The 27904-nt window shown below is 55.9% G+C and overlaps 1 protein-coding gene across 26 annotated transcripts in view; it reads left to right on the top strand.

Moving 5' to 3' along the window:
- NCOR2 (nuclear receptor corepressor 2) overlaps nt 1-27904 on the top strand; it is a 222354-nt gene that overhangs the window by 106335 nt on the left and 88115 nt on the right. For 22 of the 26 annotated variants that reach the window (XM_082418134.1, XM_082418146.1, XM_082418152.1 and 19 more), the window contains 6 exons: nt 2199-2251; nt 12503-12569; nt 19632-19804; nt 20797-20890; nt 23621-23799; nt 27257-27311. In XM_082418134.1, the coding sequence (XP_082274260.1) occupies nt 2199-2251; nt 12503-12569; nt 19632-19804; nt 20797-20890; nt 23621-23799; nt 27257-27311 (621 nt within the window). The remainder of the gene's footprint in view (nt 1-2198; nt 2252-12502; nt 12570-19631; nt 19805-20796; nt 20891-23620; nt 23800-27256; nt 27312-27904) is intronic. The other 4 variants (XM_082418153.1, XM_082418149.1, XM_082418148.1 and 1 more) reach the window with 1 other exon arrangement.

Genomic DNA, 27904 nt, shown 5'->3' with positions numbered 1-27904 from the left:
GCCTGCAGTTGCCTGAGTAATGGTGAATTGTCATGGAGGGAACCTGGGGGACACCGGGAGAGAGGTGCCACTGTCCTCAGCCAAGGCTGCCTGCGATTCCCAGGACAGCAGAGGCCCCTCCTTGAGGACCCCGCCCTGTCCACAGAGGGCAGGAGGCCTGTCCCTGGGGACACGGCAGGTTGGACCTGTGGCCATGCTGCTTGTGGGTGGTCCCCATCGGCTGGAATGATGTCAGGAGGTGTATTCAGGTCCATGCTCAGGGAGAGGTTCAAGGGTGGGGCCTGACGTGCCCTCTTCCCTCACCCCGGGGCCCTGCCCTGAGGCTTCAGGACAGCACGTCTCCATCTTCACCTGCCCGGCCTGACCTGTCACACTCTGTACCTGGTTTTTGTACCACAGTCATCCATGGCTGTCTGGGAGGCTCCTGCTACCTGTGTGGGTGTGTGAGACAGAGAGAGGGAAGGAAGGGAGAGGGAAGGGAAGAGAGGGCAACACAAAAAGAGACACACAGAGACATAAAGAGGGGGACACGCAGAGAAGGGAGCAAGCAGAGAAAGGGCAAACCCCTTCCTCCAGGGCTGGAGCTGAGAGGCGGGACGCTAGTACCAGCTCATCTCTTACCAGCCAGAGGCAAATGTTTTAACCTCTCAGGGACTAGATTTTCTCACCTGTAAAATGGGGATGGTAATTGTATCAGTCAGCGACTGCTGTGTAACAAACCAGCCCCAAATACAGTGGCTTGAAACAACAACCTTTTGCTGTTTCCCACGAGTGTAGAAGTCAGCTGAGCAATTTCTCTCGACTGGGCTCAGCTCACTCACATCCGTGGGCAGCTGGGAGGTCAGCTGGCAGCTTGCGGTTTTGGCTGGGATGGTGCTGCTGTCCTCCATGCAGCTCTCTGCCAGGCTACACTTGGTCTCTTGACGGGGGCTGGTGGGGGCAGGCGAACAAGAGAGGAAGAAAGAGCAGAAAGGCCTCGTCTGCTTTCATGAAGTTTGCATCTGTCCCATTGGCCAAAGCAAGGGCGTGAGGGGGTACGGGGGAGCAGGGCAGGAAAAATTGCTTCCGTGAATGCAGTCACTGCACCCTGATGGTGATAATGACCCTGATACTTCTTGGAGCTCTCAGTCTGCCAGGCGCTGGGCTGAGGGCTTTGCACGCATTACCTCCTTTGATCTTCACAACAACTCTCTGAGTTTAACCCCATTTACAGATGAAAACCTGGGGCACAGATGGCTTAAGTAGCTCACCCAGAGACACACAGCTGGAAAGTGGCAGAGCCGCGATGCGAACCCCGGGGTTAGCCCCTAACTGCAGCGCTGCCATCCAGCCGGGAGATAACACGACATTGAGCTCAGCTCTTGCCCCATCGCAGACACTGCAGCAACTTCCTCCTTCTCATCTGCAGATTTGTTGCTGTATGTGGGCCCAGTTCATTCATTTCTCACTGCTGTGTAGTCTTCGAGGTGTAAACACGTCCTGACTTATTTCTTCCTCTTTCTGAAGGTGGACACTTAACTTGCTTCTGATGCGTTGCTGTTATGAACAATGCGGTCCGGGCGTTCCGGCGTCCATCTCCTGGCGGGACACAGTGCCCGACCGCTTCCAGGGCTTCCGCGGGAGGGGAAGGGGGTCGTAGGGCACACCCGTCTTCATCCTTTCACATCTCCGGGGCACGTGTACCTGCGTACGTTTCTATCGGCCATGTGCACGCCTTCCAGTCTCCTCACGTCTTCACCAACCCCTGGCACTATTTGGCTGTTTTGTTTTCTGCCGGTCAGCGGTGGTGACGGGGCATCTCACGGTGCTTTGGCAGTCTTCCCCGTTCAAGACCATTGCTGATCTCAGCTTCCCCGTGATGTGTGTGCTTGTCCCTGGGCGCTCAGGCCAGCCCTGCCCCGTGCCCTGCAGGGCAGCCATGGCAGCCACTGCGGTGAGGGCTCATGGTACCCACAGCTGTGCCCAGAGCGTTACAGCCTGTTCCTGGCCGGGGCTGAGGGCTGGGTCCCCGTGTTCCGTTTCATGCCTGCCGGCAGCTGGTTCTCACACCAGTGGACGGCTCCCTGGTGCCAGGGCCTGGGGCGCTGCGGCTGAGGGGCCCCAGGGCTCTGCAGTGGGGTGGTAGCCGGCCCAGCTCGCACCGGCTGCCCACAGCCCAGGCCCGGCTCCGACGCACCTCCCTGTCTCTTTCCTTGCAGCCATTGTACAACCAGCCCTCCGACACCAGGCAGTATCATGAGAACATCAAAATGTGAGTACCTGTGGGCAGCCGTGCAGATGTACAGCGGGGTGGGGGGCCTAGGGTGGGATGTGGGTTCTCAGTTCCCAGCGGGCTCCCAGCCAGGGCCAGGTGCTGGAGGAGGGGATGGAAGGGCGCAGTCTGGGCAAGAGTTCTGGGCCTAGGATGGAGAGGCCTGCGAGGCCAGGGGAGGGGCAGAGGGGGTGGCCCCGTGAAGCTTTGGGAAACAGACCTTGGGTCGGGGAGGGTGGGCGAGCTGCATGCACAGCACTGGAGAGACAGAGGAGGGGGGCTGTTTGAGCAGGAGGAAGTTGCCGGGCGGAGGAGAGCGAGCTCAAGGTGACGGGGGCGGCCGTGGAGCAAGCAGGGGCCCATGGTTTGGCCTCTGATGTAAGCATGTTCGGGACTGTCCTGTGGTCTGCACAGGGTGTCCATCTGTGGCACAGCCCAGTGTGGAGCAGCTGGGAGCACTAATCCAGACCCAGAGGCTTTGGAGTGGCCGATATGACGTATCCCAGTGACGGGGCCTTTTCCCAGATGGATGCTAGAAGCGAAAACATACCAGTGAAGTGCCCCCCACAGTTGGTGTGGGCCGAGCTGGCAGAGCAGGGACAGCCGGACTGTGCTGGAGACCAGTGACTTCATGTGTTCAAGCTGGGAGCCGGGTATTGGAGGTGTGGCTGCCGGCAGGGGGCTGGCGTTTTTCTTGGGATGCATTAGTGGGAGCATAGCGGATGCTGTGGCTGAGGAGGGGATACTACCCCATGTTGTGATCCAGGAGCCCAAAAGCTAAAAGGGGTCTTGCCCCTGGAGGGACATGTGGCGGCTAGCACTCCGGGACCGTTAGCTTAGAGGCAGACCCTTTGGGATCACGGTCATCGAACTGTTCCAGGTTCATTTTTGTGTGACCTCAGGAGGGCGGTGCTTAGCTGGCCCAGTGGGCAGTCCAGTTTGGTGTGACTGTCTGAGCTTCCTTGGGGTGGAATTGCAGGGTGTACGCGCAACAGTGGGCTCCCCATCCCTGGAGGCATGCAAACCTCCCGATGGTTTTCAAGCTCCGCTGGCGCTGGACTAGTTGTTGCGGAGGTCCCTTCTGTTGTAGTTTCCGGACTCGAGTGACTAGTCTAGGCTCTGGTGACCAACACGGCCACCCACCCCCGAGTCGCTGATGGAGCAACCTAGAAAATCCCGTGTTGCCAGCAAGGTCCTTGGCCCATTTGGGCTCGAGAGCACCTGCCGAGGATGCTTCTTCACCTGTATTGCCGGCCGTCACTCAGCCTGTGGCTGGCAGGGGCTGCGGAGTGTCCTGTACTGGGAGCCCTGGTGTAGTGCCAGGCTTTCTGTGTCCGATGTGGCCTGTGCTTTTGTCTGGCCTTAGAGTGTGTTCGCTGCTCAGGTACCAAATCCCTCTCAACTTTACATGGTTTATTTTCCAATCAGGCCACCTTAGTCCTTTATAAGCTTCTTGGGACCTGCCTCACCGTGGGGACAACTGCTGGGGATGGGGGAGGCCCAGATGGATGTTGGGTGAGGACAAGGGGGCCTTTCGGGCCTGTCACAGCTGGTTTACGGGATGGGGGTGAGGTGTTCTCATCTGGGCAAACCTGCTGGGAACATTCATTTGTTCAATACACATTTATTACACTTACTATGTGCCAGGCCCTGTTCTAGGGACCTGGGGATTCAGCTGTGAACAAGACAAAGTTACCCATACTTTCATTAAGTTTTATCTAGCAGGGGAGACAGAAAGCAAGTGAGTTAATAAGTGAATAAGAAAACATCAGCTAATAAAAAATACTGTGGTCACATAGCTATCTTAAGCTCTTTATGCTTTGATATACCTAGTTTTATTTTTCCTTTCAGCATAACAATTTTGATAGCAATATTATTACACTGAAACTTTTACGTAAGTTTTTTCACTAAACTGAAAATGAGTAATATTTTAAGCTGAATAATGTGGATGATTTCAGGTTATAAAAACAGCTATAGAATCCAAACAACAAAGGAAAAAGGTATCCATACAAATAATACTAGCAAACAAGATACTGCTACATCTCTAAGTAGAATACAACTATAAGCTTATTGAACCAATGCCCTATTTTTATATCCCATAATCTTCATCAGGGGATGGCTCTGGTCTACTAGAGTACATTTTGGCTATGTAAGTAACCGCCTAGTGAAATTTGTTCCAAATCTAAGTCACTGATGAACAGATGTTTAAGTTTGAAACACAGAGGTAAATAATTTTAAGATTTTTCCTGTTATAAGTGGTCAGCTTTATGTTAGAAAAATGTATCTGTAAGCAAGTTATTTGAACTGATTTCTTCTTAGAACTTTAATTTTTTTTCATAGTTTGCCTCTGAAATCATAATCACTTCTGTAATTTTAATTTCAGTGTGGTCATCATTAAGTCAGTGCAGTCATTTACTTTAAAAAAATGCTGTGAAGATGGCAAACAGGGTGATGGGAGAGAAAGTAAGGGGGGGGACTTGAGCCAGGGAGATCAGGGCAGGACCTAACAGTTGAGGGAACATTCGGGGACTGTGCAGAAGCTGGAGTGTAGGCCCCCCAGGCAGGTAGAAGAGGCAGTGCAAAGGCCCTGGGGCTGGACAGAGCAGGCAGGTATGTCCCGAGGGGGTAGGTGAGGGAGAGGAAGGTGCTAGCCAGATCACCCAGAGCTGGTGAGGAGCTGGGTTTTATTATCTGTGCAAAGGGAGGCCAACGATGAAGTTTATGCTGAGAAGTGATTTGATTGGAATTTTGGGAGCCGATGGGCTAGGGGCATGTTGAGAGCCCCAAGCACCTGGCTCGTGTGGCCAGTCACTTACTACCAGTGCCTTGGTTGCCGCATCTGTGAAATGGGTTGCTGAAGATTCATTGAATTACTATCCCTGAAGTGCTGAGCTCGGTGTCAGGCGTGTAGGAAGTGTTCTGTGATTTTTGTTCTTTTTACTTTGTCAACAGAGACCGAGAGTTATCCCTCAGTCATTCATTCAAATATTCAAATATTTATGAGCACCTGCTCTGTGCCAGCCGCTGTTTGGGCCCTGGGGAGACAGCAGTGGGTGAGGCCTGCCATTCTGGTGGTGCCGACAGGCAATAAATGAATACGCCTGTGATAGAAAGACAGCTTGATAAGGACAGTAAGATCAGGCTGGGGCTGCTTCACAGGGTGCAGGGCTTCACCAGCTCACCCCAGCCGGGCCTCCCAGCCTCTCTCCGGCTGCTGTAATTGCCGCCAGGTGGAAGGTTATCCCCTCCCCAAGGGACCTTGCCCTGTCACTTTAATTTCTCTATGTTTGCGCTCTGGGGCCCGTGAGTTAAAGTTAATTTCACGCTTGACATCCTGCTGCACTGGCAATTGCGGATGTGTTGAAGTCACCTGTACCCACCTCCACTGCTGTCCTCTGCCACCTGCCTCTTCGGGAGGTGTGGGGATGGCCACCCCTGCTCCCGGCGGGGTCGGGGAGGAGGGAGGCGGGTGACTCGCTGTGGGGTCTTAGCCCCAGGCCTCGGGAGTGACTCCTCAGACCTCCCAGGCTTTGGGAAGCAGGGGAAAGGGTAGGAGGTGGGGTGGGGGGGCAACCCCAGAGCCACATCAGCCCGTGCTCCGTGGAGGGGCTGCCCCGCCCTCTGCAGGCCGGACCTGCCGGGAGAGCTCGGAGCTGAGTTCACTGGGTTGGGGAGCCCACAGGTGATTCGGTGAAAGGGCGTGGGATGGATGCAGTGGTGACGGTTGAGCCTCCTGTGTGTTCTGCTGTGGCCACCCCTTCACCTGGTGTTCTCTCCTCCCCTCGGGGCCTGGAAGCCTGCTAGCTCCTGGTGGCTCTTCCTTCCCGATTTTCTTGTCTTCAGACTGATTTTTCCCCTCCTCAGCCCTCATTGAGGGCTGGCTGATGCCCTGGGGCCGTGCAGGTGGAAAGGGTGCTCAGGACCCAGGTTACTGTTAACAGGTCCTTGTGGTCTTGCTCTGGAGATTCAGAGATGTTAAGTAACTTCCCCAGGGCCACACAGCCGAACTCCTAGACCAGCCCAATCTGCGCACCCACCCTGCTTTCCTCTCCTGGGTCTGCAGTCCGGACTCTGCCCCTCGCTAGCCCGGTGACCTCGGGCAAGTCACATCACTTAGCTTGTCAGTAAGTCGGTCTCCTTGGAGTCATTTTGCGTAGGAAAAGTGCTTGGCCCCTAGTAAGCATGTTTTGGACCATCAGTCACCCCAGTCTGACAGGCTTTTCCCAAGGCATTCAGGGCCCTGCATGGGCTGCTTTCCCCGCAGTCAGGGGTCTGGCTCTCCCTGAACACCCCTCCTCACTCCCTCCAAATTCACTCTCACCCTTACTCCTCTGGGACCCAGTATTCTCCTCATTTCCCTCTGCCCACCCCATTCCTTTACTTCTCCCAAGCTTCATCTCAAACCTCTCCTCCTCCAGGAAGCCTCCCCTGATTGCTCCCACACTTTCCTTTTTCAGAACTCCATAGACCCCAGGGCCAGTCCCACCCAGGGCCTGGCCAGACTCTCCTCCAACGTCCACAGACTTTCCATCTCCTTTTTCCTCCTTCCTGGTTCCCGTTTCTCCCCCTAGTCCAGTGTCAGCCGACAAGGCCTATATTTCTTGACAGGCTGTGCTTTTTTAAACCCTGACTTCTCCAGGAGATTGAGATATCCTTTGCACCCTATAAATGCCTCCACCGGCGAACTCATCACATTGCTGGTCTGTCGGTCCTTCCAGAGCCCTCTGGACTCTGTTCCCTATTTTTGGACAAAAGCTCAGCAGAGAAGATTTGTCTGCAGTATGCCGTTAGCAGCTGCAATACCTAAACACTTCTTGGAACAAAATAAACACTCAAAAAGTGTTTGCCAGAAGAATGTTGGACAAGTGGTCACCCCAAACCAGATGTCTAGGGGCTTGCGAACCACCTAGATGCGTGCCTCCAGGGCGGGAACAAAGTTAGAGGGGAAAGGGCTGGTGGGAGGTGGTAGGGAGTGGTGAGGACTGGGGTGAGTGGTGAGCTCCTCACGCTTTTAAAGGGGCAGTTAGTTCTTAGTCCCCTGTCTGTAGCCACGAGGGAGCGTGGCCAGGCTGCCTGATTTTTTTTTTTTAAAGAGAAGCTTTATGTTGAGCTTTTTATGCAGCAGCTTCTGGTTTTCAATACTGGCAACAAATTCAGATTTTTTAGAAAGCACCGCAGTCCAAACACAACAGTCTCACGAGCTGGCTCCACTTGGTGGACTGCGCCCGTTTGCAACCTGTGGACTTGACATTTGTCCTCTTTGGCAGTAAGCGGATGCTTCTGGGTACCAGTCACGGTGCTTGCTTTGGAAGGAAACCCGGATCAGCAAGGGAGAATTCGTGCCCTCTGGTAGCTGCGGGGAACAGAGGCGGCTCCGTGCATCACCTCTGCCCCCACGAGTCTTTGTTCTCACCGAGGCCTCTTCAGCTCGAAGCCACAGCACCGTGCTTGTTGAAGCTGTTACAGGCTGTGCAAGTTTCCTCGGGCTGCCAGAACCTGTCACAACAACCTGGGTGCCTAAAAACTAGAGCAGTTCATTTTCTCTCAGCTCTGGAGGCCAGAAGTCGGGAATCCAGGTATCGGCAGGGCCTTGATCTCTTGCAGACGCTAGGGGAGGATCCTTTCGTGTGTCTTCCAGCTTCTGGTGTTTGCTGGCTTCCTTGGCGATCCTTGGCCTGTAGACACTTCACTCCAATCCTCCGTCTTCATGTGGCCTTCTCACTGTGTCTTTTCATGTCATCTTCCCTCTGTGTGTATCTGCCTCTCTGTCCAAATTTCTCCTTTTTATAAGGACACCAGTCATATGGGATCAGGGCCACCCTATTGACCTCACGCTAACTTCATGACCTCTGTAATGACCTGATTTCCTGATGCGGCCACATTCTAAGGTATTGGGGGGTGGAGGGTCAGGACCCCAACATCTTTTTTGGGGGGGACACATTTCAATTCATAACATCCACCAAGCCCCCTGCAAGCTCTAAAGTAAATTGTCTTTGATCTCACTATGGCATTTCTACGTAGGTCTTGTCCCTCTTTTTTTTTTTTTCGAAGTCTTTATTTTAAAACAGCTAGATTTACAGAAGAGTTGCCAAGGTAGTACAGTGAGGGGGGGTTGGTTGCAGGAACCCCGTGGATACCAAAATCCGCGATGCTCAAGTTCCTTATATAAAATGGCACAGTGCAGTCGGCCCCGTATCTGGGGACGTGGAACCCATGGACCGTACTAAGAATTCCCCGTATACCCTCCACCCAGCATCCCCCAATGCGAACATGTGACACGAACAAGGTACATTTATCAAAACTACGAAAGGGACAGCGGTACAGTCCTATTAGCTAAACCACAGACTTCCTTTGGATTTTCCCAATTTTCCCACTAATGTCCTTTTTCTGGTCCAAGATCTGATCCAGGTTCCTGCTCTGCATTTCGTCCTCATGTCCCCTTGGTCTCCACTCTGTGATAATTTCTCAGTCTTCCTCGATTTTCCTGACCCTGACACTTTTGAAGAGGACAGGTCAGGGATTCTGCAGAATGTCCCACAATTTGGGTGTGTCTGATATTTTCTCAGGGGGCTGCTGGGCTTGCGGGTTTGGGGGAAGAGTCCCACAGAGGTGAGGGGGTGCCCTTCCCATCATGATATATCGGGAACACCCGACACCCCTGACTGGTGGTGTTTCTGTCACTGCAGGTGGTGTTGACCTTGCCGCCTTGCTCAGGGAGGTGTTAGCCGTGTCTCCACCGTTGAGTTGCTCTCTTTCCTGCCCCTACTCTGTGCTTTAGAAGCAAGTCACCATCCAGCCAACTGTCAAGGGAAGGGGAGTCCAGCTACACCTCCTGGAGGGGGAATATCAAAGAATTCGTGGACACAAGTTAAACTGCCGCAATGATTAGTAAATATTTGGGGGAAATGCTTCAAGGCTATGCAAATTTCCTGCCTCTCCTCAAAGTTTTACCAACTGATTTAACATTCAGGCAAGGGTCTAGCCTGCAGTAATTAGCACCGTGGTATCTGATAGTGATTTTCAACTTCCTTCAGTCCTTGTACGTTTATTAATTGGAATTCTGTGAGGAACATTTGTCCCTTCTCCCTCCTTTATTTATTTATTCAATCATTTATTTATATCCGTGTGGATGCGTGGTTATTTATTTTATTCTTCGGGCTATCATCTAGTACTAGCGTTATTTATTTTGCCTCTCAAATTGTTCCAGCTTTGGCCGTCGGAAACTTTCTTTACTTAAAAATGTTCTGGGCTCACCTTGTATATTTCCTGCCGCAGCTCTGGATGCAGCCATTCCTCCAGGGAGAAATGGCTCTTTTTTTGTGTGTTCCTTTGTCCGTGCTGCACGCGCAGCGTATGGGGTCCTAGTTCCCCGACCAGGGATCGAACCCGCGCTGCCTGTGTTGGAAGCACGGAGTCTTAACCACCACCAGACTGCCAGGGAGGTCCTGAGAAATGGCTCCTTTTATTGGAGAATGGCGTTAGAGACCAAGACCTCGGTGCTACTGGGCTCAGTGCTCTGGGCTGCCATTGCTGCTTGGCCTTCTCAGCTGCCGTCTTCAAGTCCAAACCCGCTCCTGTGCCCCAACCCACAAGGCCCTGTACAGCCAGCCCTGCCAACCTCTCAGCTCTCCTCCTCCTCCCTGTTCCTCCCCTCTGTCCCCGCCCAACACTCTCCAGCCACGTGGGTCTTCTGTCTGTTCCTCAAACGCTCTGAGTTTGTTCCCACCTTAGGGCCTTTGCACTCCCAGTGTCCTCTGCCAGGAGTGCATCTCCCTCTGGATCGCCCCACAGCTGGGTCCTCCTGGTGATCAATGTATCAGCTCGCAGCCATCTCTGAGAGACTTTTCTGCACCCCTGAATCTAAAATAGCTACACCCTCCCCTCCCCCAGTCACTACCCCACCCTCCATGTAAGTTCCTGACTCCAGGATTATCTTGATTATCTTGCTTATTGTCAGTGTGGCCCCTCTAAGTGTCACCTCCATGAGGGCCGGGGACTTTGTCTTGCTCACCTCTATGTCCCCAGGGCCCAAAACAGTGCCCGGTGCATAATAGGTGCTCAGTAAACATTTGCTGAATGACTGAGGAGATGAAAGCACAGTGTTACTGCTCCCATTATTCGGATGAGGAAACTGAGGCTGAGACCTTCTGAGATTTGTTCAGAGACACCTTGCTGTGGAATGAGGGGTTGTGGTCTCAGCCTGTGTGACTGAGGAGTCCCAGCGCCTGTCCTGCTGGGGAGGGGAGGCTGATGTTAAGTATCGAGACCTCGAGGCGGGAGGCCTGGCCGATGGGAGGCGAGACCAGAATGACCCAGGGAGCCGAGGGTCCCCTCACTGACCCTCCTGGAAGTGGGCGTGGCCTTTCCTTGTCCGGAGATGGGTGGAGACAGGGCTGAGCTTGGCTGGGGTCCACAGGTGAAGAGGGACCATGCAGGCCCATCAGCATCTCAGACTTGAGACCAGGTAGTGGGGATGCCGACCTCCTGCTGGAAATCACTGCAAGGCCTGGGTACCCTGGTCCACCCGGGGATGAGGTGTGTTGGCGGACCCCGACAGCCTCTGGGAGGTGGGTCTCTGAGGCGGTGGTGTCTGTTTGAGGGGCATGAGGCAGCAGAGAGTGACTCCCCATGGGGTCCCCAGGGCAGGTTGATTTCAGGCGCTTCAGCCCCAGGGAGGCGTGTGTTGGGGGAGCTTCCTCCGTCCTTCAGGGCCTGGAGTGCCCTCCTCTTTGTCTTTTTCCTGAGGTTGGGGTCCTGGTGGCCCACAGGTCCCACACCTCCTGGAGGCTGGACGGGGCGGGGCTCCCAGTCATCAGTTTGTAAGCTTTTGGTAAGAGTTTGGATACGGCTGAGAATATGAGCAAGTCGGGGGACCCCTCCCCAGAAAAGTTGATCCCGCTGTACACCCGGCTGGGGGGCAAGCAAGTTCACGGGCCTGATGGGCTCTCCGGGGCCTGTCTGTGACCCCCGCAGGCCCCAGCTGCTACACTCTGCTGTGCGTTGGAAGTTGTGGGGAAAGGGCCGAGGGGAAGGGGGTGCTTGGGGGTGAGTCTTCCATCCTTTTCTGTATTGGTCTGCCTCTCTGAGTCTCCCTCCTGCTGGGCCTCCATCCCCCTTAATTTGTTTTTTATTTTATTGAAGTATAGTTGGTTTACAACATTGTATTAATTACTGCTCTACAGCAAAGTGATTCAGTTATACATATATACACATTCTTCGTTAATATTTATTATGATTTATCACAGGATATTGAATATCGTTCCCTGTGCTGTACAGCAGGACCTTGTTGTTTATCCATCGTCCCCCTTTCTTTGGATCTTGTTTTCCTCTGCCTTTTGGCCTGTTCCCCTCTGTCTCTCTTTTCTCTCTCTCTCTCTCTCTGCCAGGCCCCTCTCCCTCTGTCCTCACTTGGGATCTGATCTCATCCACCTCTCTGTCACTCCCTCTCCCTCTGTCTCCCTGCCTTCCTCTGGGGCTCTGTCTGTCTGTCTTTCTGCTCTCGTTCCTTCTCCCTCATTCCTGGTCTTGGTGTCTCTCTCCTGTGCCTGCCTCTCTTTCTCTCTGAACAGCCCGCATCTCCCCGGGGAAGCGCCCGCTGCCCTCTGAGCCCGCAGTACTGTGTGTGGCCTCCTTGGTTGAGGGCTTTGATGGCGAGAGGGGTCTGGCTTCCCTGAGCTGAAGCATGAGACCCCTCAGGTGCTTCCTGGGCTTCCTGCTGCGCTGGCTCCCACCAGCCTGTCGCTGGCTTGTCCATGTCACCCCCACCCCAGGGGGACAGAGCAGGGGCTTGGTTGGAGGTGGCTTGGGGTCACAGAGGCCAGACCCCAAGACCCTGCCTCTGTGCAGCTGCAGGTCTCGGGGGCTTGGTCTCCCCGGCCTGCGTTTCTAAGGCTGTGGCAGTTTCTCTGTGGCCGGTTTCCCGTGGCAGTTGTGGCTGACGGGAGAGGGGAGCCTGGGTGCGTGTAGGGGTGATGGCAGCTCCGGGGAGGGCAGGAAGCCACAAGACCTCGCCCCCCTTTGGAACCCTCTTTTCTGCAGACCACACTCAGCCTAGGTGTGTGTGGGGACACCTTGTATGTGACGGGGGAAGGACACACATTGGCAATTCGTGGCTCACCCTGGGGGGCTACGGATGTGTCTTAGCTCACCGGGAGCCAATAGGGGCAAGTAGGGGCAAACTTCAGCAAGGGATGGAATTCCTGAAAGCCTGCATTTCTGACCTGCCCGGTTGGCCGTTTCCATCCTCCTTAGAAACCAGGCGATGCGGAAAAAGTTAATCTTGTACTTCAAGAGGAGGAATCACGCCCGGAAACAATGGGTAAGTCATCACCGCGTCCCCCACCCCTGGAATCTCTTCTGCCGCCCCCTCCCCTCCACGGACCGGGCTTCCTTGAGAGCGGAGACCGTCCAGGCCACTCAGGCCACACCCACCGGGATCCCTGGGTTCTGCAGCTCATTCCTGCGTGTCCAGGGTGTGAAGAAAAGCCAAGGGCAGTGAGAGAAATGGGAAAAGACAGCAGCTGCTTCGGTGAAGCTGGGGGCTCAGGGCTCGGCTGCCCCAAGGAAGCTGGGGTGTGAGTGGGTGGGGGGGCTGGGAACTGTGGCCCCTCCTATTCCAGCCTGGAAGGGGAGAAAGCAAAATGTTGGCCGGGAAAATTGGTTCCTTGTCAGAGGCCCTACTGTGGCTATTTTAGGCAGAAAGAGAGAAGTTTGTTGGCAGAGGTGGAAGACTGGGGTGGGCTGTGTGCTGGGTGGCGGTGACTGCAGGGGGCTCCCTGAGAAATGAGCTTTGCCCAGCCCGCTGTGCCCATTCCGGGCTCAGGAAAATCCGGGCCCAGAGAAGCAGTGAGGCCCCCCTTGCTTAGAAAGTGGTACAGACTCCTGCATCCCACCGCACACTCTGCCATCTCAGCTGGGAGGCATGCCCAAGGCAGGGGGAGCACATGTGAAAGAACACCTTTAGTTGTGGTTTAGGGTGGGCGTTTACGTCACTGATTCACTGGGTGAGGTTAGGGCTGAGTGATGGAGGGGGAGTTACCCATTAGTATTCTTTCAGCTGTGAGAGGAAGAAACACTGGCTCAGACGGGCTTAAACAGTAAAGGAATTTGTGTAGCTGACAAAGTCCACTGAGTGGAGTTCAGGAGTGGTTTGATCAGGTTGCACCTTCATTTCGATGCCTTTTTTCTTCAAGTCTGCATATTAGTACATTGACAGGCTGGTTTTCCTTTGGGACCTGAATTTCTACAGCAGGTTTGAGTCTTCTAGAGCCAGAGCGAGAGCTGCTCATTCTCAGACCATCTCACAAAAGCTCTGATTTCACCACTTGAGGGCCTGGGTCCCTCTGAACCAGTTTCTGAACCCACCCTTCTCTGGCCTTAGACCTCGGCTGGGCCCTTGGAGAAGGGATACATTTCTGGCTCAGATGCTGGGCGACTGGGAAGCTGGTTGGGTGGCACCCTAGACCCCAGGGCCCCACGGGGTGAGAAGTGGTGGGCTTCCCTTTTCTTTCCAACCTCCTCAGACTCCCAGATTGACTGGATGGTGACCAGAGGCACCTGGCTGGATAGATGGGGTTCATGAAACGGGGCATCCCATCTTATTCATCGAGTTAAGAAATATTTACTGAGCACCTGCTGTGTGCCTGAGTGGAAGAGACACAGTGATAAGTGCCGTGCAGAGGGATGGGGTCGGGGACAGCCTGGACATCCTACCACGGTACTGAGAGAGGAATGACCAGAAAGGACCACCCGTGTGAATATCTGGGGGTGTGAGTGTCAAGGAGAGGGCGCAGCAAGTGCAGGGGCCTTGAGGCAGGAACCGGCCTGGGGGGTAGCACAAGACAGCATGTAGCAGGCAAGCCTGAAGTACAGGGCATGCGTGGGGGGCTCTGGTCGAAAATCATGGGCGCCAGGTCACCTGGAAATGGAATGTCTAGATTTTACTCTAAATACAGTTGGACACTTATTCTTAATGTATTCTTAATAAAGAATACAAAATCTTTAAGAATTTTTAGTTATTTGGAAAATTTGACAGTGATACAGGAAATTTGACAGAAGAGTAACAGTGAACACCTATAAGCCCGCCATCTAGAATCCATCTTGGTTATATTCGCTCTGTGTGTGTGTGTGTGTGTGTGTGTGTGTAAGTATGAATGTTTTTGTGTTGAGCTGTTAGAACGTAGGTGCAGACACCCAGACCCTCGCCCGGAACACTTCCTGGAGGAAGGAAATTCTCTCTTTATCACACCTAACGATTCACAGCTTTTCCTGATTCACAGCTTTTCCCCTGTAGCACTGCCCAGGGGTGGGGTTCCTTTGGGGCTGGAAGAAGGAGATCTGATTTACATTTTAAAAGGATCCCAGTGGCTGCTGGGGGGTGGAGTTGGGTGGGTGTAAGTGGTTCGGAAATCTCCCAGGGCTCCTTGTGGAGGGGTCCCTTGAGGGGATGGAGGGGAAATGGGATTATTTAAAGATAGAGGAACTGGAGACTTCTAAGAAATTCTGGGTTGGCTTTGTGGCCAAGCTGAGCCCATCTTAAGAGAGGCCCTTGTGAAAACGAATTCCGAAACCACAGAAGCTGCGACGGGAGGGCGTCTGGAGTGACCTCATTCTTGTTCTTATATAAATGAGCCCAAAGCCCCGTGCGTCGTCATCAGCAAGGACTGGGAGGGCGCTTGGCCAAGACGGGCCCCCTCAGATCTGCATGCTCCCCGCCCGCGCACCCCCCCCCGCCCCCACGTCAGTCAGCCCCCCTTCTGTGGGGCCCTCACTCCTTAGAGGTTCCTGGGACCCACGCTGCCCTACACTCCTGCTCTGCCCAGAGAGCTGAGGCTGTTCCCCCAGAGGGGCACCCAACCCCAACAGGAGCCTCCACCAGGCCTGCCCTGTCGTCCCCTGGGAAGCTGAGTTCGCCTGCCCCACGCCCCCAGAAGCCAGATTGTGTGTGTGTGTGTGTGTGTGTGTGGTGTTGGGGGAAGGGGGTATAAGTGGGGGGCACTGTAAGGCTGAGATGCGCAGATTCAAACCCTACCCACCATACCCGCTGTGAGTGATCTTGGGACAGCCGTCTTGCCCTAAGCCTCGCTTTTCCTCTCTGTGAAATGGGGTCATGGTGGGGCTGCAGGAAGGGTTAGCGCAGTGCCTGGCGGGTGGGGGGGGGGAGTGTGTGTGACTGATGGCCTGACAGGATGGGTTAGTCAGGGGTTGAGCTCAGCCTGGATGGTGGGTGTTTCATTTCCTGGGGCTGCTGTAACAAATGACCACAAACTAGGTGCCTTAAAACAACAGAAATATATCCTCTCACTGCTCTAGAGGCCAGAAGTTCGAGATCAAGATGGGGGCAGGGCTGTGCTCCCTCCAGAGGTGCTAGGGGAAGCTCCTCCCTGCCTCTTCCAGCTCCTGGTGGCGCCAGACAATTCCTAGCTGTGGCCACATGACTCCCATCTCTGCCTACATCCTCAGCTGGCCTTTCCCCTCTCTTCTCTCACACGGACGCCTGTCACTGGATCTAGAGGTCACCCTAATCCAGGATGACCTCATCTCAAGATCCTTAATGGCATCTGAAAACACCTTTTTTCAAACAAGGTCACATTTGAAGGTTCAGACCCCCTAACCTGGGGGTTAGGATGCGGGCATATCTTTTGGGGGGGGTCACCATTGAACCCACTACAGTGGGCACTGGCATATTTTCAGCATAATCTGCCTTTTTTCTTTCTCCTGGCTTGTCCCCACTTTCCTTTTTTATCTATTTCTTTTTTAGAGACAGCTCAACTTTTGCTCACTCCTCTCATATTCCTTGCACCTCTTATTTTTCACTTCTGGGCTTTTTCCTGACCTGCCCCGGCATCCGTGACTTGCTTCTGCAGCCTGAGTTACAGGCAGCAGGACAGGGGCTGGGAGAGCTCCACCTCGTCACCCTCACGCATCGCTGAACACGCAGGACAGCCAGCAGGGGAACATTCTCCAAGTCTGTGGTGCCTGGGCCGCTGAGCCCAGCAGAAGGCCTTTGCATGAGGCTGCAGGCTCCCTGGGGGTCTGGAGGGCGCCGGGTCACCAGGTGACCACAGAGGCCTGTTCCCCTGGCCAGCCAGCTCCAGCCACCTCCCTAACACTTCCCTCCTTGCACTCTTGTCCGTCGGCCTGAGGCTGTCTTCCTCAGTTTTGGGGGTACCTCCTGGTCACCCCATCTCTCATCGTTTCCCTAAGTGTAGAGCTCCATCCTGAAACACCTGGTGGAGTAGGAGGGGTTCAAATCCTGGCCCTGCTCGGTGACCAGGGCAAATCATTTAATTCCTGGTCTCAGGTTCCTGTTCTGTTTGGTGGGGATTATAGTAACACGCACCTCATCAGGCCACTGAGTGAAAGGCTGCAAGCAGTGTGCTCACGGCAACGCCCGGACTGCAGTGGGTGCTCAGAACCGTCATCTGCAAGCTGACCCTAAAATTCATGGGGACCCCAGATAGACAAAACAATCTTGAAAAAGAACAACCAGGTTAAAAAAAAAAAAAAAAAAAAAAAAAAAAAAAAAAAAAAAAAAAAAGAACAACCAGGTTGGAAGAGTCACTTCCTGATTTCAAAACATATCACAAAGCTACAGTAATCAAAACAGCATGGTTCTGGCCTAAGGACAGACACGGAGACCAATGGAACAGAATAGAAAGGCCAGAAACAAGCCCTCACATCTGTCGCTGCTGGATTTTTGACAGGTGGCCATATCCATTCAATGAGACAGGACCGTCTCTTTCAACAAATGGTGCTGGGACAACAGGACTGCCACACACACAGGAATGGAGTTGGATCCCACCTCACAGAATTAACACAAACAGTAACTCAAAATGAATCAAAGACCTAAATGCAAGAGCTAAAGCCATACAATTCCTAAAAGAAAACCCATAGGGGTGAATCTTCACGACCTTGGATTGGGCAGCGGATCTTGGGTGTGACACCGAAAGCATGAGCAGCAAAAGGAAAAGTAGACGCACTGGACTTTATCAGAACAACCATCAGGATCCTGACCTCCCGTCCCTAATTGTGTGATCCTGGGCTGACGGCCCTGAGCTCTGAACTCCTGCCTGTACAGAGGGGATGGCGGTCATGGCTTTCTGTTGTTTGGGAGAGTCAGTCGCGGGAAGGACTCAGCTCTGTGCCCGGCATGTGACACGGTGGCACTTAGCTAGTGTCAGCGGCGGTGCTGATGCTGATGGTGATGATGGTGTTTATGATGAAGATGATGACGATGGTGATGCTGATGGTGATGATGGTGTTTATGATGAAGATGATGACGCTGGTGACGCTGATGGTGATGATGGTGCTACGAAGAAGAGTTCCCACTGAGGGTGACCTGTTTTCATAACACGCACAGACTGTGGTCGCAGGGGCCATCCTCCTTTTCCTCTGCAGATTCTTGCTCCTGGCACCCGGCAGACTAGCTTAGCAGTGCTCCAGCCTCTGAGGTGTGAGTGTGAGTGTGAGAATGTGTGTGTGTGAGTTTATGAGTGAGTGTGTGGGTGTGAGTGTGTATTGTAAGTGTGAGAATGTAAGTCCACGTGCGTGCATGTATGTGTAAGGGAGTGTGCGTGTGTTACGTGTGAGTGTGTGCATGTGTGTATGTGAGTGTGTGACCTGCTTCCTTCCCTGGCCAGCGGGACCACTATGTGGAAACCCCCTGGCAGGGTCATTGCTGCCCCAGGGAAGGGCCGCAGCCACTGCCGTGCTCTGTCCCGAGGCGCCCCGTGCCTTCGGCCCTCAGTGGACGGAGAGCACCTCCAGTGCTCAGGCCACAGCAGGTGGCACTGTGGTTAGACGTGGAGGGGAGCTTCCTCATCCTGGACGGTCCTCAGGAGCTGCTCGCGTCTTTGCGTGTGGCGCTTGGGGCTGGGCAGTGTGGCTGCGTGTGCCCGCACGGCTGTTCCTGTCCCTTGCTCCACGAGGGCCCCAGGCAGGGCTGGGGCGTCTTGCTGGCCGCCCTGCTCTCCCCTCCACTGGGCAGCTGGTTGGTGGCCCTGCGGGTTTCTTGCCTATCTTCACGGGTAACTGCATTCTTTTCCTCTGCTGGTTTTTGGTGAACATGTTCTCGCCTTTTCCCCATCTGACATATTTTCTTGCTCTCGCCCATCAGATCGAGGCCTCTCTTCCTCTGCCTGAGAGGGTGGGGAGGGTCCCCTGCTCTGATGGTGGGCTGGGCTGGGTTTCCTTCACGCCGGTTCTCACCCTCAGGGGTGCTGTTCAGTGCTTCCCATTGGTTGCCACGAGCATGTGTGGCTATTGTCTGCTACTGGAACTTGACCTCCCAAGGCTTCTTGGGGCAGCCCACATACCTGGGGACCCCCCGGGAGCTGGAGGTCAAGTTCTGCTCCTCCTCAAAGCTGGCCTGACGGCCACTTGGGGACCATCACGCTGCTGGGTTTGTTGAGGACCAAGGTCACAAGCTGCCTTGGTCAGAAGCTGAAATTCAGGATGGGGTGGGGTGTCTGGGCACGAGGACCAGAGACGGGTTTTCTGATTATGCTGAAGTGTCGAGGAGGCGTTCAAGCGAGACTCCCAGACCATGCCATCTGTCCACGGCAGCTGTTAGAGACGGGGAGATCGGGTCTCACGGGCAGCCAGATGCTCCCTGCCTGCTTGAGGTCCGGGTCACCTTGGAGACTCAGAAGCCAGGCAGCTACACTCTGGGCCGGGCCGGGGTCTTTTCTCTAAGGAAGGACATACAGCAGGAAGCACTGTGGTTAGACTTGGAGAGGGACTTCCTTGTCTTGGATGGGCGGCAGCTTGAGTCTTCACAACCAGTCCTTGGGTGTGGGGAGCATGGCTGGCCTGAGGCCGGGGGATGAGGAACTATTCAGAGAGAATGCTTTCCATGGGGCTGTCCCGGGCCTGATGGACGCCCCAGAGCTGCACCGTCCGACGCAACTGACAGTGAATGAAACGGTCTGTGTGCACTGCCCACTGTGGGTGGTAGACCTGGCCTCACATGGCTACTAGCATTAGAAATGTGGCATAGGGGCCAGAGACCTGAATTTAAATGTTACTTAATTTTACCTGATTTAAACTTCACAGCCACATGTGGCTGGAAGCTTCCGTATTGTACGAGGCCTTTCTGGAGGGAGGCCGGCGGGGGGTGGCCCATTCCCCAGGGAGCGAGGCGGCCGGGTCCTTAGGGCAACCTGTGGGTTTTCTTCAGGGGCCCGGGTCTGCCTGGGTCTGCTCAGGTCTCTGCGTGATCGCGTGTCTGCCCACGTGCCTGGGTCTGCCCATGTGCCCGCGTGTGATCGCGTGTCTGCCCATGTGTGCCCGGGCACACGGCAGAGCGGGGAGCCGGGGAGGGGCTGGGTGTCGGTTGCGGGAGGAGCGGCTGCCGCAGGGCTCCCCCGCACCCCCCCAGGAGCAGAAGTTCTGCCAGCGCTATGACCAGCTCATGGAGGCCTGGGAAAAGAAGGTGGAGCGCATTGAGAACAACCCCCGGCGGCGGGCCAAGGAGAGCAAGGTGCGCGAGTACTACGAGAAGCAGTTCCCCGAGATCCGCAAGCAGCGGGAGCTGCAGGAGCGCATGCAGAGGTGAGCGACGGGGGGGGGGGGGCCGGGCCCACTCCCCCCTCCTCTCCCCCTCCCCTCCCCCCTCCCCTCCCCCTCCCCCTCCTCCCCTCCCCCTCCCCTCTCCTCCCCTCTCCTCCCCCTCCCCTCCGCCTCCCCCCTCCCTCCTTTCCTGCCTCCCAGGGCCTGGGTCAGCTCGAGGCACTGTCCGCAGAGGAGCCCTGGCCGGCGTGAAACAGGAAGCACAGCAGCTTCTCACACTGGCAGCCCGGGGGCCGCATCAAGCCCTTGGATGTGTCACTTGGTGCCTGCCGGGCCTTAATACTTAAATGAAAGAAGCTTAAATCCCTTTTGGTGGAGTGAGTTCTCCTTCCGGTGTGCCACAGGCTGGTACCTCCCAGCTTCGTTCATTTATGCGGCCCCTGAAGGCAGCTGAGTTTGAGATTCCTGGTGTGGATCAAAGGAGAGGGATGCTGGTCTCACGTGGCGGCTGTGAGGACTGGGTGGGATTCTGTGTAGGAGTGCCCAGCGCAGAGTAGGTGCTCGGTGACATGCGTCTGTGACATCTGTTGTCACACAGATAAGGTGATGGGCCATGAGCAGGGATGCTGGATTTCAGTCTTTCCTGGACACGCACGGTGCGTATCTCACCGAATGCCTCCTCCCGGTCCTGGGTGCCACGTGCCACCTTATCCCCGTGGTACCGGGGAGGACACTGAGGGACAGGTCCGAAGAGGCAGAGCTGGGATTTGTATGTGGATCTGTGTGGCTGGTCTTTTGGTGGGCATCTTAGGAGAGAAAACGGGTTCTGGCATTTCTGGATGAGTCTGGGGGCTCCATGCCCTCCCCTGGACCCCTGGGCTCGGGGCTGTCTGTGTGGGTGTGAGGCCTGGCCCCTCCTCACTGCCCACACGCTGCCTCTGGGGAACCTGTGGGCTCGGGTCTGTGCCGCTGTGCCGGCCACATGTCCCTGGCTGCCGAGGGGCCGGTCCTGAGCGTGTCCCTTTGGTCTCCAGCAGGGTGGGCCAGCGGGGCAGCGGGCTCTCCATGTCGGCCGCCCGCAGCGAGCACGAGGTGTCCGAGATCATCGATGGCCTCTCGGAGCAGGAGGTAAGTCCACGGCCTTGACCCTGACCTCAGCTCCACCTGCTGTGTCCCCTGCGCGTGGAGAAGCTCCCAGCAGGAAGCAGAATTCATCTGGATGCTTGAAATCAAGGGGCTTGTTACTGAAGTGTGGGCAGAACCAAGGTGGGATAGTGGGGCACCAGGGGAGTAGACATTGCCCATCCCCAGCCTGAAGGACGAGCGGGGAGAGGGGCCTTCCTGGGGCTGTGGAGGAGAGGCCCCCTGGTAGGACATGGCCAGGAAGGGCCCCATCCATGATGCCACGATGGGGAGGAAACAGGGGATAAGTATCCCCGCCTCTCACTCCCCACCCCCGCCCCCGTCTACTTTCAGTGCTTCCCATTGGTTGAGCCTGACCAGAAGCCAGAGGGCACGAGTGCCTGAGAGCTGTGGTTTCTAGGTCAGCCTCCCCATGCCCAGAACTGGGGGCAGAGGGGGATTCCCATCTCACCAGCTGTTTACCAAGCCGGGGACCTTCTATCAGGAGTTCCCAGATGACCTTCTGTCAGCCAGGTGACCCTGGCTGTGGTCACCAGAGCCCAAAGATGACCAGAAAGCAGAAAAAGGAGGCGTTTGCTCCTGGGGCAGGGCTGGTGCTGGCCTGTCCCCTCCCAAGTCTTGTAGGTCAAGCATCTAATGTGCCAGTCCCCCCGCCCCACCCCCCATGTTCCCAACATCACAGTAGACAAGAGGGGGCCTCACAAAAGCAGGGGGCACATTCTTCCTGCCCGGGGCCTTGCGTCCAGGCAGAACTTTTGTCCGGATGGGAGACATTGCAGCTCCAGCCCAGTGCAGTCATCTGTAGCTGCACAGGACTCTTTAAATGGAAATTAACACGAATGAAATAAAATTAAAAATTCAGTTCCTCTGTGGCACCAGTCCCATTTCAGTTGCTCAGAAGCCACACGTGGTTAGTGGCCCCATGTTGGACAGAGCAGGCAGTAAACACCTGCATCGTTGCAGAACATTCTATTGGGTAGCACTGCTTAGGCCACTGATTCTCACTTCGGACAGACTGAAGAGTCCTGGGGAGGGGGAGTCTGGCTTGAATTGCAGTTTCCTAGGGCCCTGCCCCAGCAGTTCTGATGTAGCCAATCTGGGGCGGAGCTCAGGAATCTGCATTTTCACCAGGCTGTTCACACGAGTCTGATGCAGGTAGTTCAGACTCTCCGGCCGTTAAAAAAGAGCCTTCGTTTTAAAACTTCACGTGCTATGTCCCTGTTTTGAACACCCTTCAGTCTGCAGAAAGCAGGACTTGGAAAGCCTTTGTCCTCACACCTGTGGGTTCGCTCGAACTCCTTTCCCCCCCCCCCCCGATGCTGTGGCCACGTACACGTCCCACAGGGGCACGTGGGAACAAGAGGAGGGCGGCCCTTTCCCGTGTGTTCCCTGCCTGATGCAGGCAGGGCGCCTGGCATCCCAGCTGATTCAGTGTCCCCCTCCCACCCACCCCGGCCCCCATCCCAGAGGCCCGCTTCCCCAGGTCCTGGCCGCACAAGAATGCAGCCACCAGTGTCCCCAGGGATGCTGAGGGAACAGCTTTCGCGGGTGATGGTTGGAAAGGGAATTCAGGGCAGAAACTTCACCTCACCCAGCCCAGGCTGACCTGAGGTTCCCTGGGAGGGTGGGAAGGAGGGGGCTGGGCCGGCGGAACGATGCTCTCCATTTGGGGCGAGCTTGCGGTAGTCAGCGCTCGTGCCCGTTGGGGAGAGGCAGCAGAGCAGGGGTGGGGTTCCTGCCAGGAGAAACCCTGCCTGGGGTCTGCCAGTGCTGTGTATCTCGGGCAGCCGAGGACGTCGGGGAGGTGAAGGTGTTGGAGGGCTGCTGGAGTTCGGGGGAGGCTCAGGCCTCTGTGGGGGGCCCGTCTCAGCCAAGGGTCAGGGCCGTGCCCCCCGCTGCGCTCCCCTGCTCCTGTTGGGAATCCCCAGCACTGAATGGAGAGCTTGGATGTGGGAGGTTGGGCAGCGGAGCCTTTGAACTGGCTGACCTTGGCCGGGCTGGACCCTTGCCTGCCTCCGGAGATGGGTAATTAATCGCCAGTAATGGGCTGGCTGCAGAGATTTGGGGAAATGAGTCCAGCTGAGTGGCGGCTCAGAGCCTCTTAATAGCCATCCTGGTGCATTAGGAGTGAGCCCGCCCGACTCCTGCCGAGCACGGGGCTGGGCAGGCTTGGTCCCCAGTGGGCACGCTTGAAGGAGCTGGATCCAGGGCTGGGGGTGGGTGGTGGGCAAGGAAATGGTTCTGCAGCCTCACTGGGCCCCCCCAGAGCAAGGCAGCCCCCCGCCCCACCCCACGTGCCCTCTGAAGCTGGAGGGCCCGTCTCCTGAGCTAGTCTGGCCCAGCTGGGCTGCACATCTTTCTTGCAGTATTTTATGGCACTTGCATTTCCAAACGGAAGATTCATTGCTCCCCTCTTTCTGCAGATAAGGTGGCTGCTGCTGTCTGCATTTAATTTAACAGCCCTGCCCACCGTAAACCTCTCTGGGGCCGCCTTTAAATTCTCCCTTCCCCCTGCACGGGCTATTATTATTTTTTAACTCATCATTCGCTTTCTCGCTGGTTTTGCGTTTTTCCTGTCTCGCCCGGAATATCCCTACCCTCTGCTCCTCACCTGGGTCCCCTGTGCTGGCGCAAGCACCCCTCCCCCTCCCCACCCTGTTCCCGTTGTCCTGTGCTTTCCAACCGGAGCCCTCTGCCGTCTCCACTTCCCTCCAGAACCTGGAGAAGCAGATGCGCCAGCTGGCCGTGATCCCACCGATGCTGTACGACGCCGACCAGCAGCGTATCAAGTTCATCAACATGAACGGGCTTATGGACGACCCCATGAAGGTGTACAAAGACCGCCAGGTCATGAACATGTGGAGCGAGCAGGAGAAGGAGACCTTCCGGGAGAAGTGAGTCCCCGTCACGGGGGTGGGGGCCTGGCCGGGCCACCCTCCCCTGCCCTGAGAAACCTGTCCTGTTGAGGCTTGTCCTGGCTTCCTAGGGCTGCCACGACAAATGACCACCAGCCGTGTGACTTTAAACAACAAGAATCTATCCTCACACAGTTCTGGAGGCTGGAAGTCCAAGATCAAGGTGTGGGCTGGGGTGGTCCCTTCTGAAGGCTCCAAGGGAGAGTCTGTCCCAGGTCTCGCACCTGGCTGGCACCTGGTGGTGGCCGGCGATCTTTGTCATCCCTCAGCCTGGAGATGGATCTCACCATCTCAGTGTGTCTTCACGTGGTCTTGTTTCCTGTGTGTCTCTCTGTGTCTTCTCCTTTTCCTATAAATTCACCAGTCACATTGGATTCAGGGCCCACCCTACTCCAGCATGACCTCATCTTAACTAATTATATCCGCAAAGGACTCATTTCCAAATAAGGTCACCTTCTGAGGTTCTGGGAGGACATGATATTTGGGGGGACACTGTTCAAACAAGTACAAAGTGTCAAGGCAGTTTTACGTGAAATGGGGCAGTGTGTATCAGCAGAACAAGGCAGAAGGACCTTCGAGGCTGGGCTGAAGCCTTGGGCAGGGTTATTTGGCTGGCCGGTGACTTTTCGGTTTTCATTTTACTTGGAAAGTGGCTATTTGTGGAGCACATCCTTCATCACAGACACTGGACAGATGTTTTCTGGGGTTTGTGCATTTGTCCCTCTTATCCCTCATAACGGCGTTAACAGGCCATCCCCATTACACACATGAGGAAACAGAGGCTCAGAGAGGTTAAGACACTTAACAAAGGTCACACAGCTTGCAAATGGTGGAGGCAGGATTCAGACTCCCCCAGCTTCGGGGCAGGGGCTCAGCTGCAATGGAGAGGCTTGTCGGGGGAAAGGGGGTATGGAGCCAAGGAGCAGGGTGGGGGGTCTTTGGAAAGCAGAGGCAGGAACTGGATGCTAAGAGGTGAAGCTTGGGGCTTCTTCTCAAATGAAAGAGCAGAATGACTGTTTTGGGGAGACGGGTGAGGAACCAGATGGAGAAAGCACTCCTTTCCCCCACCAGACTCAAAACGTGTGTCCCAGGGAACCACATCCTGGGCACAGAGCGCCTCCTCAGGACCCAGGACCCCCATAAGGCAAGAGGGCGGGAAACTGAGGCAGAGGCCTCAGCGCTCAGCCAGGAGGGCGTGGGGGACTCAGCTGCGGGGTGTCCACGTTCACCTCCGCCTCCCGAGAAGGCCTCAGGGTTTCTTCAAAAGGGGTGTCCCACGTTCTCCAGCCACCCACTGCGGGGCCAGGCCGCAGGGGCTGGGGCTGTCTCTGCCCTTTGCAGAGCTGGGTGGCCCCAGAGTGTCAGACTGGGCTTCAGGGACGGGGATGGGTCATGGGCAAGGCTGGGGTGCATCAGCCAGGGCAGACACCAGGACTTGGAAATGCAGGAGGAGCTACTGAAGAGGGTCTTATGTGGAAAGTTTTTGTTTGTTTGTTTAAATGGCTTTTGATTATGGAAATTCTAAAACATACATAAAAACAGAGGGACGCTGTAATGCACCTTCGAGCGCCTAACACAGATGCAGCGACCTTCCACAGGAAATAGCGCTTTGGGGAGCAACTCCTGCCGTGTATTTGGGGTTTACTGCTCAGAGACAGGAAACCCAGGTAGTTAGCAGCTCATTTCTAGGTCCTCACGGTCACAGACGTCGAATCAACTCGTCCCGTATCTGGTGTTGTACAATTTAAAAACCAGTGAAGTGACTGTAGGACGGTCACGGATGCTAAGAATTACTGTTGCATTAGATATTTAAATTCCCCCTGGTATGTTTGATGTTTTATTTATTTATGCTTTCTTTAAAAAAAAAAAAAGGTTTCTGGGAATGCTTTCTGTGTTTTAGCCTTTCTGGATTTTTCATGTTGCTGTTCCGACCTAAGGATTTCACACTGTTAGTCCAGTAGCTGCAGAATGGGGGGGGCCCAGGCTGGGCTGATGTCTGCTGAGACCCAGTTTGGCACCTTGAGTCTTTCAAGGTCCTGGGTGACCTCTCGTTTTCAGCGGAACTGACAGCACTCAGGGCCTTGGAGAATCACGTGCCGGTGGCGTAGAGCTCCATCACTTACTGGTTTTGTGACTTCGAGCAGCCACTTCCCCTCCCTGAGCCTCAGTCTCCACGTCTGTAAAATGGGTGTAGCCTCAGTGCCTCCTCGTTTAGCCGTCTGGAGGTACCCAGTGTCAGAGTAAACTCTCAGGAAACATGGCAGAGGACCCAGGTGTAGGTTGGAGGGAGGTGGAACAGGTGACCTAAGAGATTCCCACGTGTGCTTCTTGGTCTCCTGGGGCCCCATCTCTGCGTGGGGAAACCCCAAGGAAGGGATCTGTGGGGAAGGAAGTGTCACTGGGGCAGGGAGAGGGAGGAGAAGGGAAGACTGTCTGTCTGGGAAATCAGGGCGTTAGGCCGCCTCCAGCTTTGCGAGCTGCCCGAGGCAGGATCCCAGGCTGGGAAGCCTGCCTCTGACTCGCGGCTTCCTCTGGGAAAAGAGAAGAGGCCGCTCTGGCTTCTCCAGTGTCTGGTTGGGGAGCAGGGGAGGGGCCCACTGGCCTCCTGCCCAGCCATCTGGAGGGCTGGGCAGGACGATCGCCAGCGCTGGCCCAGGCTCCCTCCGGCGGCGGGGGGGGGGGTGGGGGGACCCCGGGGCCCCTGCGTCCCCAGCAGCCTCTCCTCTCCCCAGGGAGGCCGCGGGGCGGTGGCGCGTCTTGGGGACGGGCGTGCCGAGGCTCCACCCACATCCCCGGGGCCCCAGCAGCCGTGACCCACATCTCCGCCCCCGCTGTCCGCCTGCTCCTGTGGCCCTGACATTTCAGTCTGGCCCAGCTCTTTCCCAGTAATTCTCCCTGTTTCGCAGGAAGCCAGTTGGTGGGGTGCCAGCTCCCCGCCACCCCTCCAGCTTGGGTCCCTTCCCTCGGCCTCCTGGGCCGGCTTGCCTCCTGCCTGCCTCCTGGCGGGCACTCGAAGCCTCTGCTCCCACCTCTCACGGCCCTGCCCCGTGACCTCGCCCGTGGCGGCCCCGCGTGGGCCGGGCGAGGCCCAGCTTCCCAGGCCCAGCCGGAGACAGAAACAAAAGCAGATTTTAAAAGGGGGGGAACCCCACCAAAGGGCTGCATGTCATGTCCTCATTTTTCCTGGAACCCGCCTCCAGCAGGACAAACAAATGTATTTTCAAAGGCGCTAAAACCAGTGACTCACTCCAAGGAACGCCCTCTCTTAGCCCTCCGTCCCGCCTGCCGCGGCCCTTCCCACACCCCCCTGGGCTTAATTGCTCCGAGTGGGGCGGTGCCGGGCCAGCGGAGATGGCAGGCGCCCGGGAGTTCGGCGGCCGCCCAGCTGGGCAGCCCCCTTCGGCCTGGTCTCAGGCCCGCCCTTCTCTCCCCGCAGATTCATGCAGCACCCCAAGAACTTCGGCCTGATCGCATCGTTCCTGGAGAGGAAGGTGAGTCTGCCCGCCGGCCCAGCGCCACCCGCCCCGTTCCCCTCTGGCGGTCACTCCTGGGGGCAGCCGCTTGGGCTGGGCCGAAGGACCCTCCCTCCCCACCCACGAGGCCTCTGCCTGCTGGCCCCTTGCTCTCCTTGCTGTGTCTGACGGCACTTCCCTCCTTCCTCCCTCCTGGGAGAAGCAACCGCAGGCCCCGCCCCCTTCTCCCAGGGCGGAGCTCCAGGCTGGGAAACCCCAGGAGAGCTGTGTGCACCGGCTCCTCAGACGTGGCAGCAAAGCATCCTGGCAGACTGGACATGGGTTCTGGAAGCCCTGCCATGCCTGGCGTCCTAATTAAGGCTTTATAGGCAAGAGTGGCGATCTTCCAGGGAGCTGGATGGAATGACCTTTCTAGGTCCCTCTGATGGTCACTGTACGCTGACACCCCTGATGCGAAGCCTGGCGTGTGGTTTATCCTCATCCCCTTTGGATAAACCTTTACGTGGAACTGAGGCTTGAGCTCCGCCTTTTGCCCCCAAACCCAGCCTGGAGCGGTGCCTCTTTCTGCTCCGGTTCCCTGTTGGCAGGTGGACACAGAGCGTCCCAGGAAA

Source organism: Balaenoptera physalus (genome assembly GCF_965194825.1).
Source record: "Balaenoptera physalus genome assembly, chromosome: 12".
NCBI classification, from domain to species: domain Eukaryota; kingdom Metazoa; phylum Chordata; class Mammalia; order Artiodactyla; family Balaenopteridae; genus Balaenoptera; species Balaenoptera physalus.
Note: the sequence above shows the minus strand (reverse complement) of the source record. Positions and strands in the feature narration are given on the sequence as shown.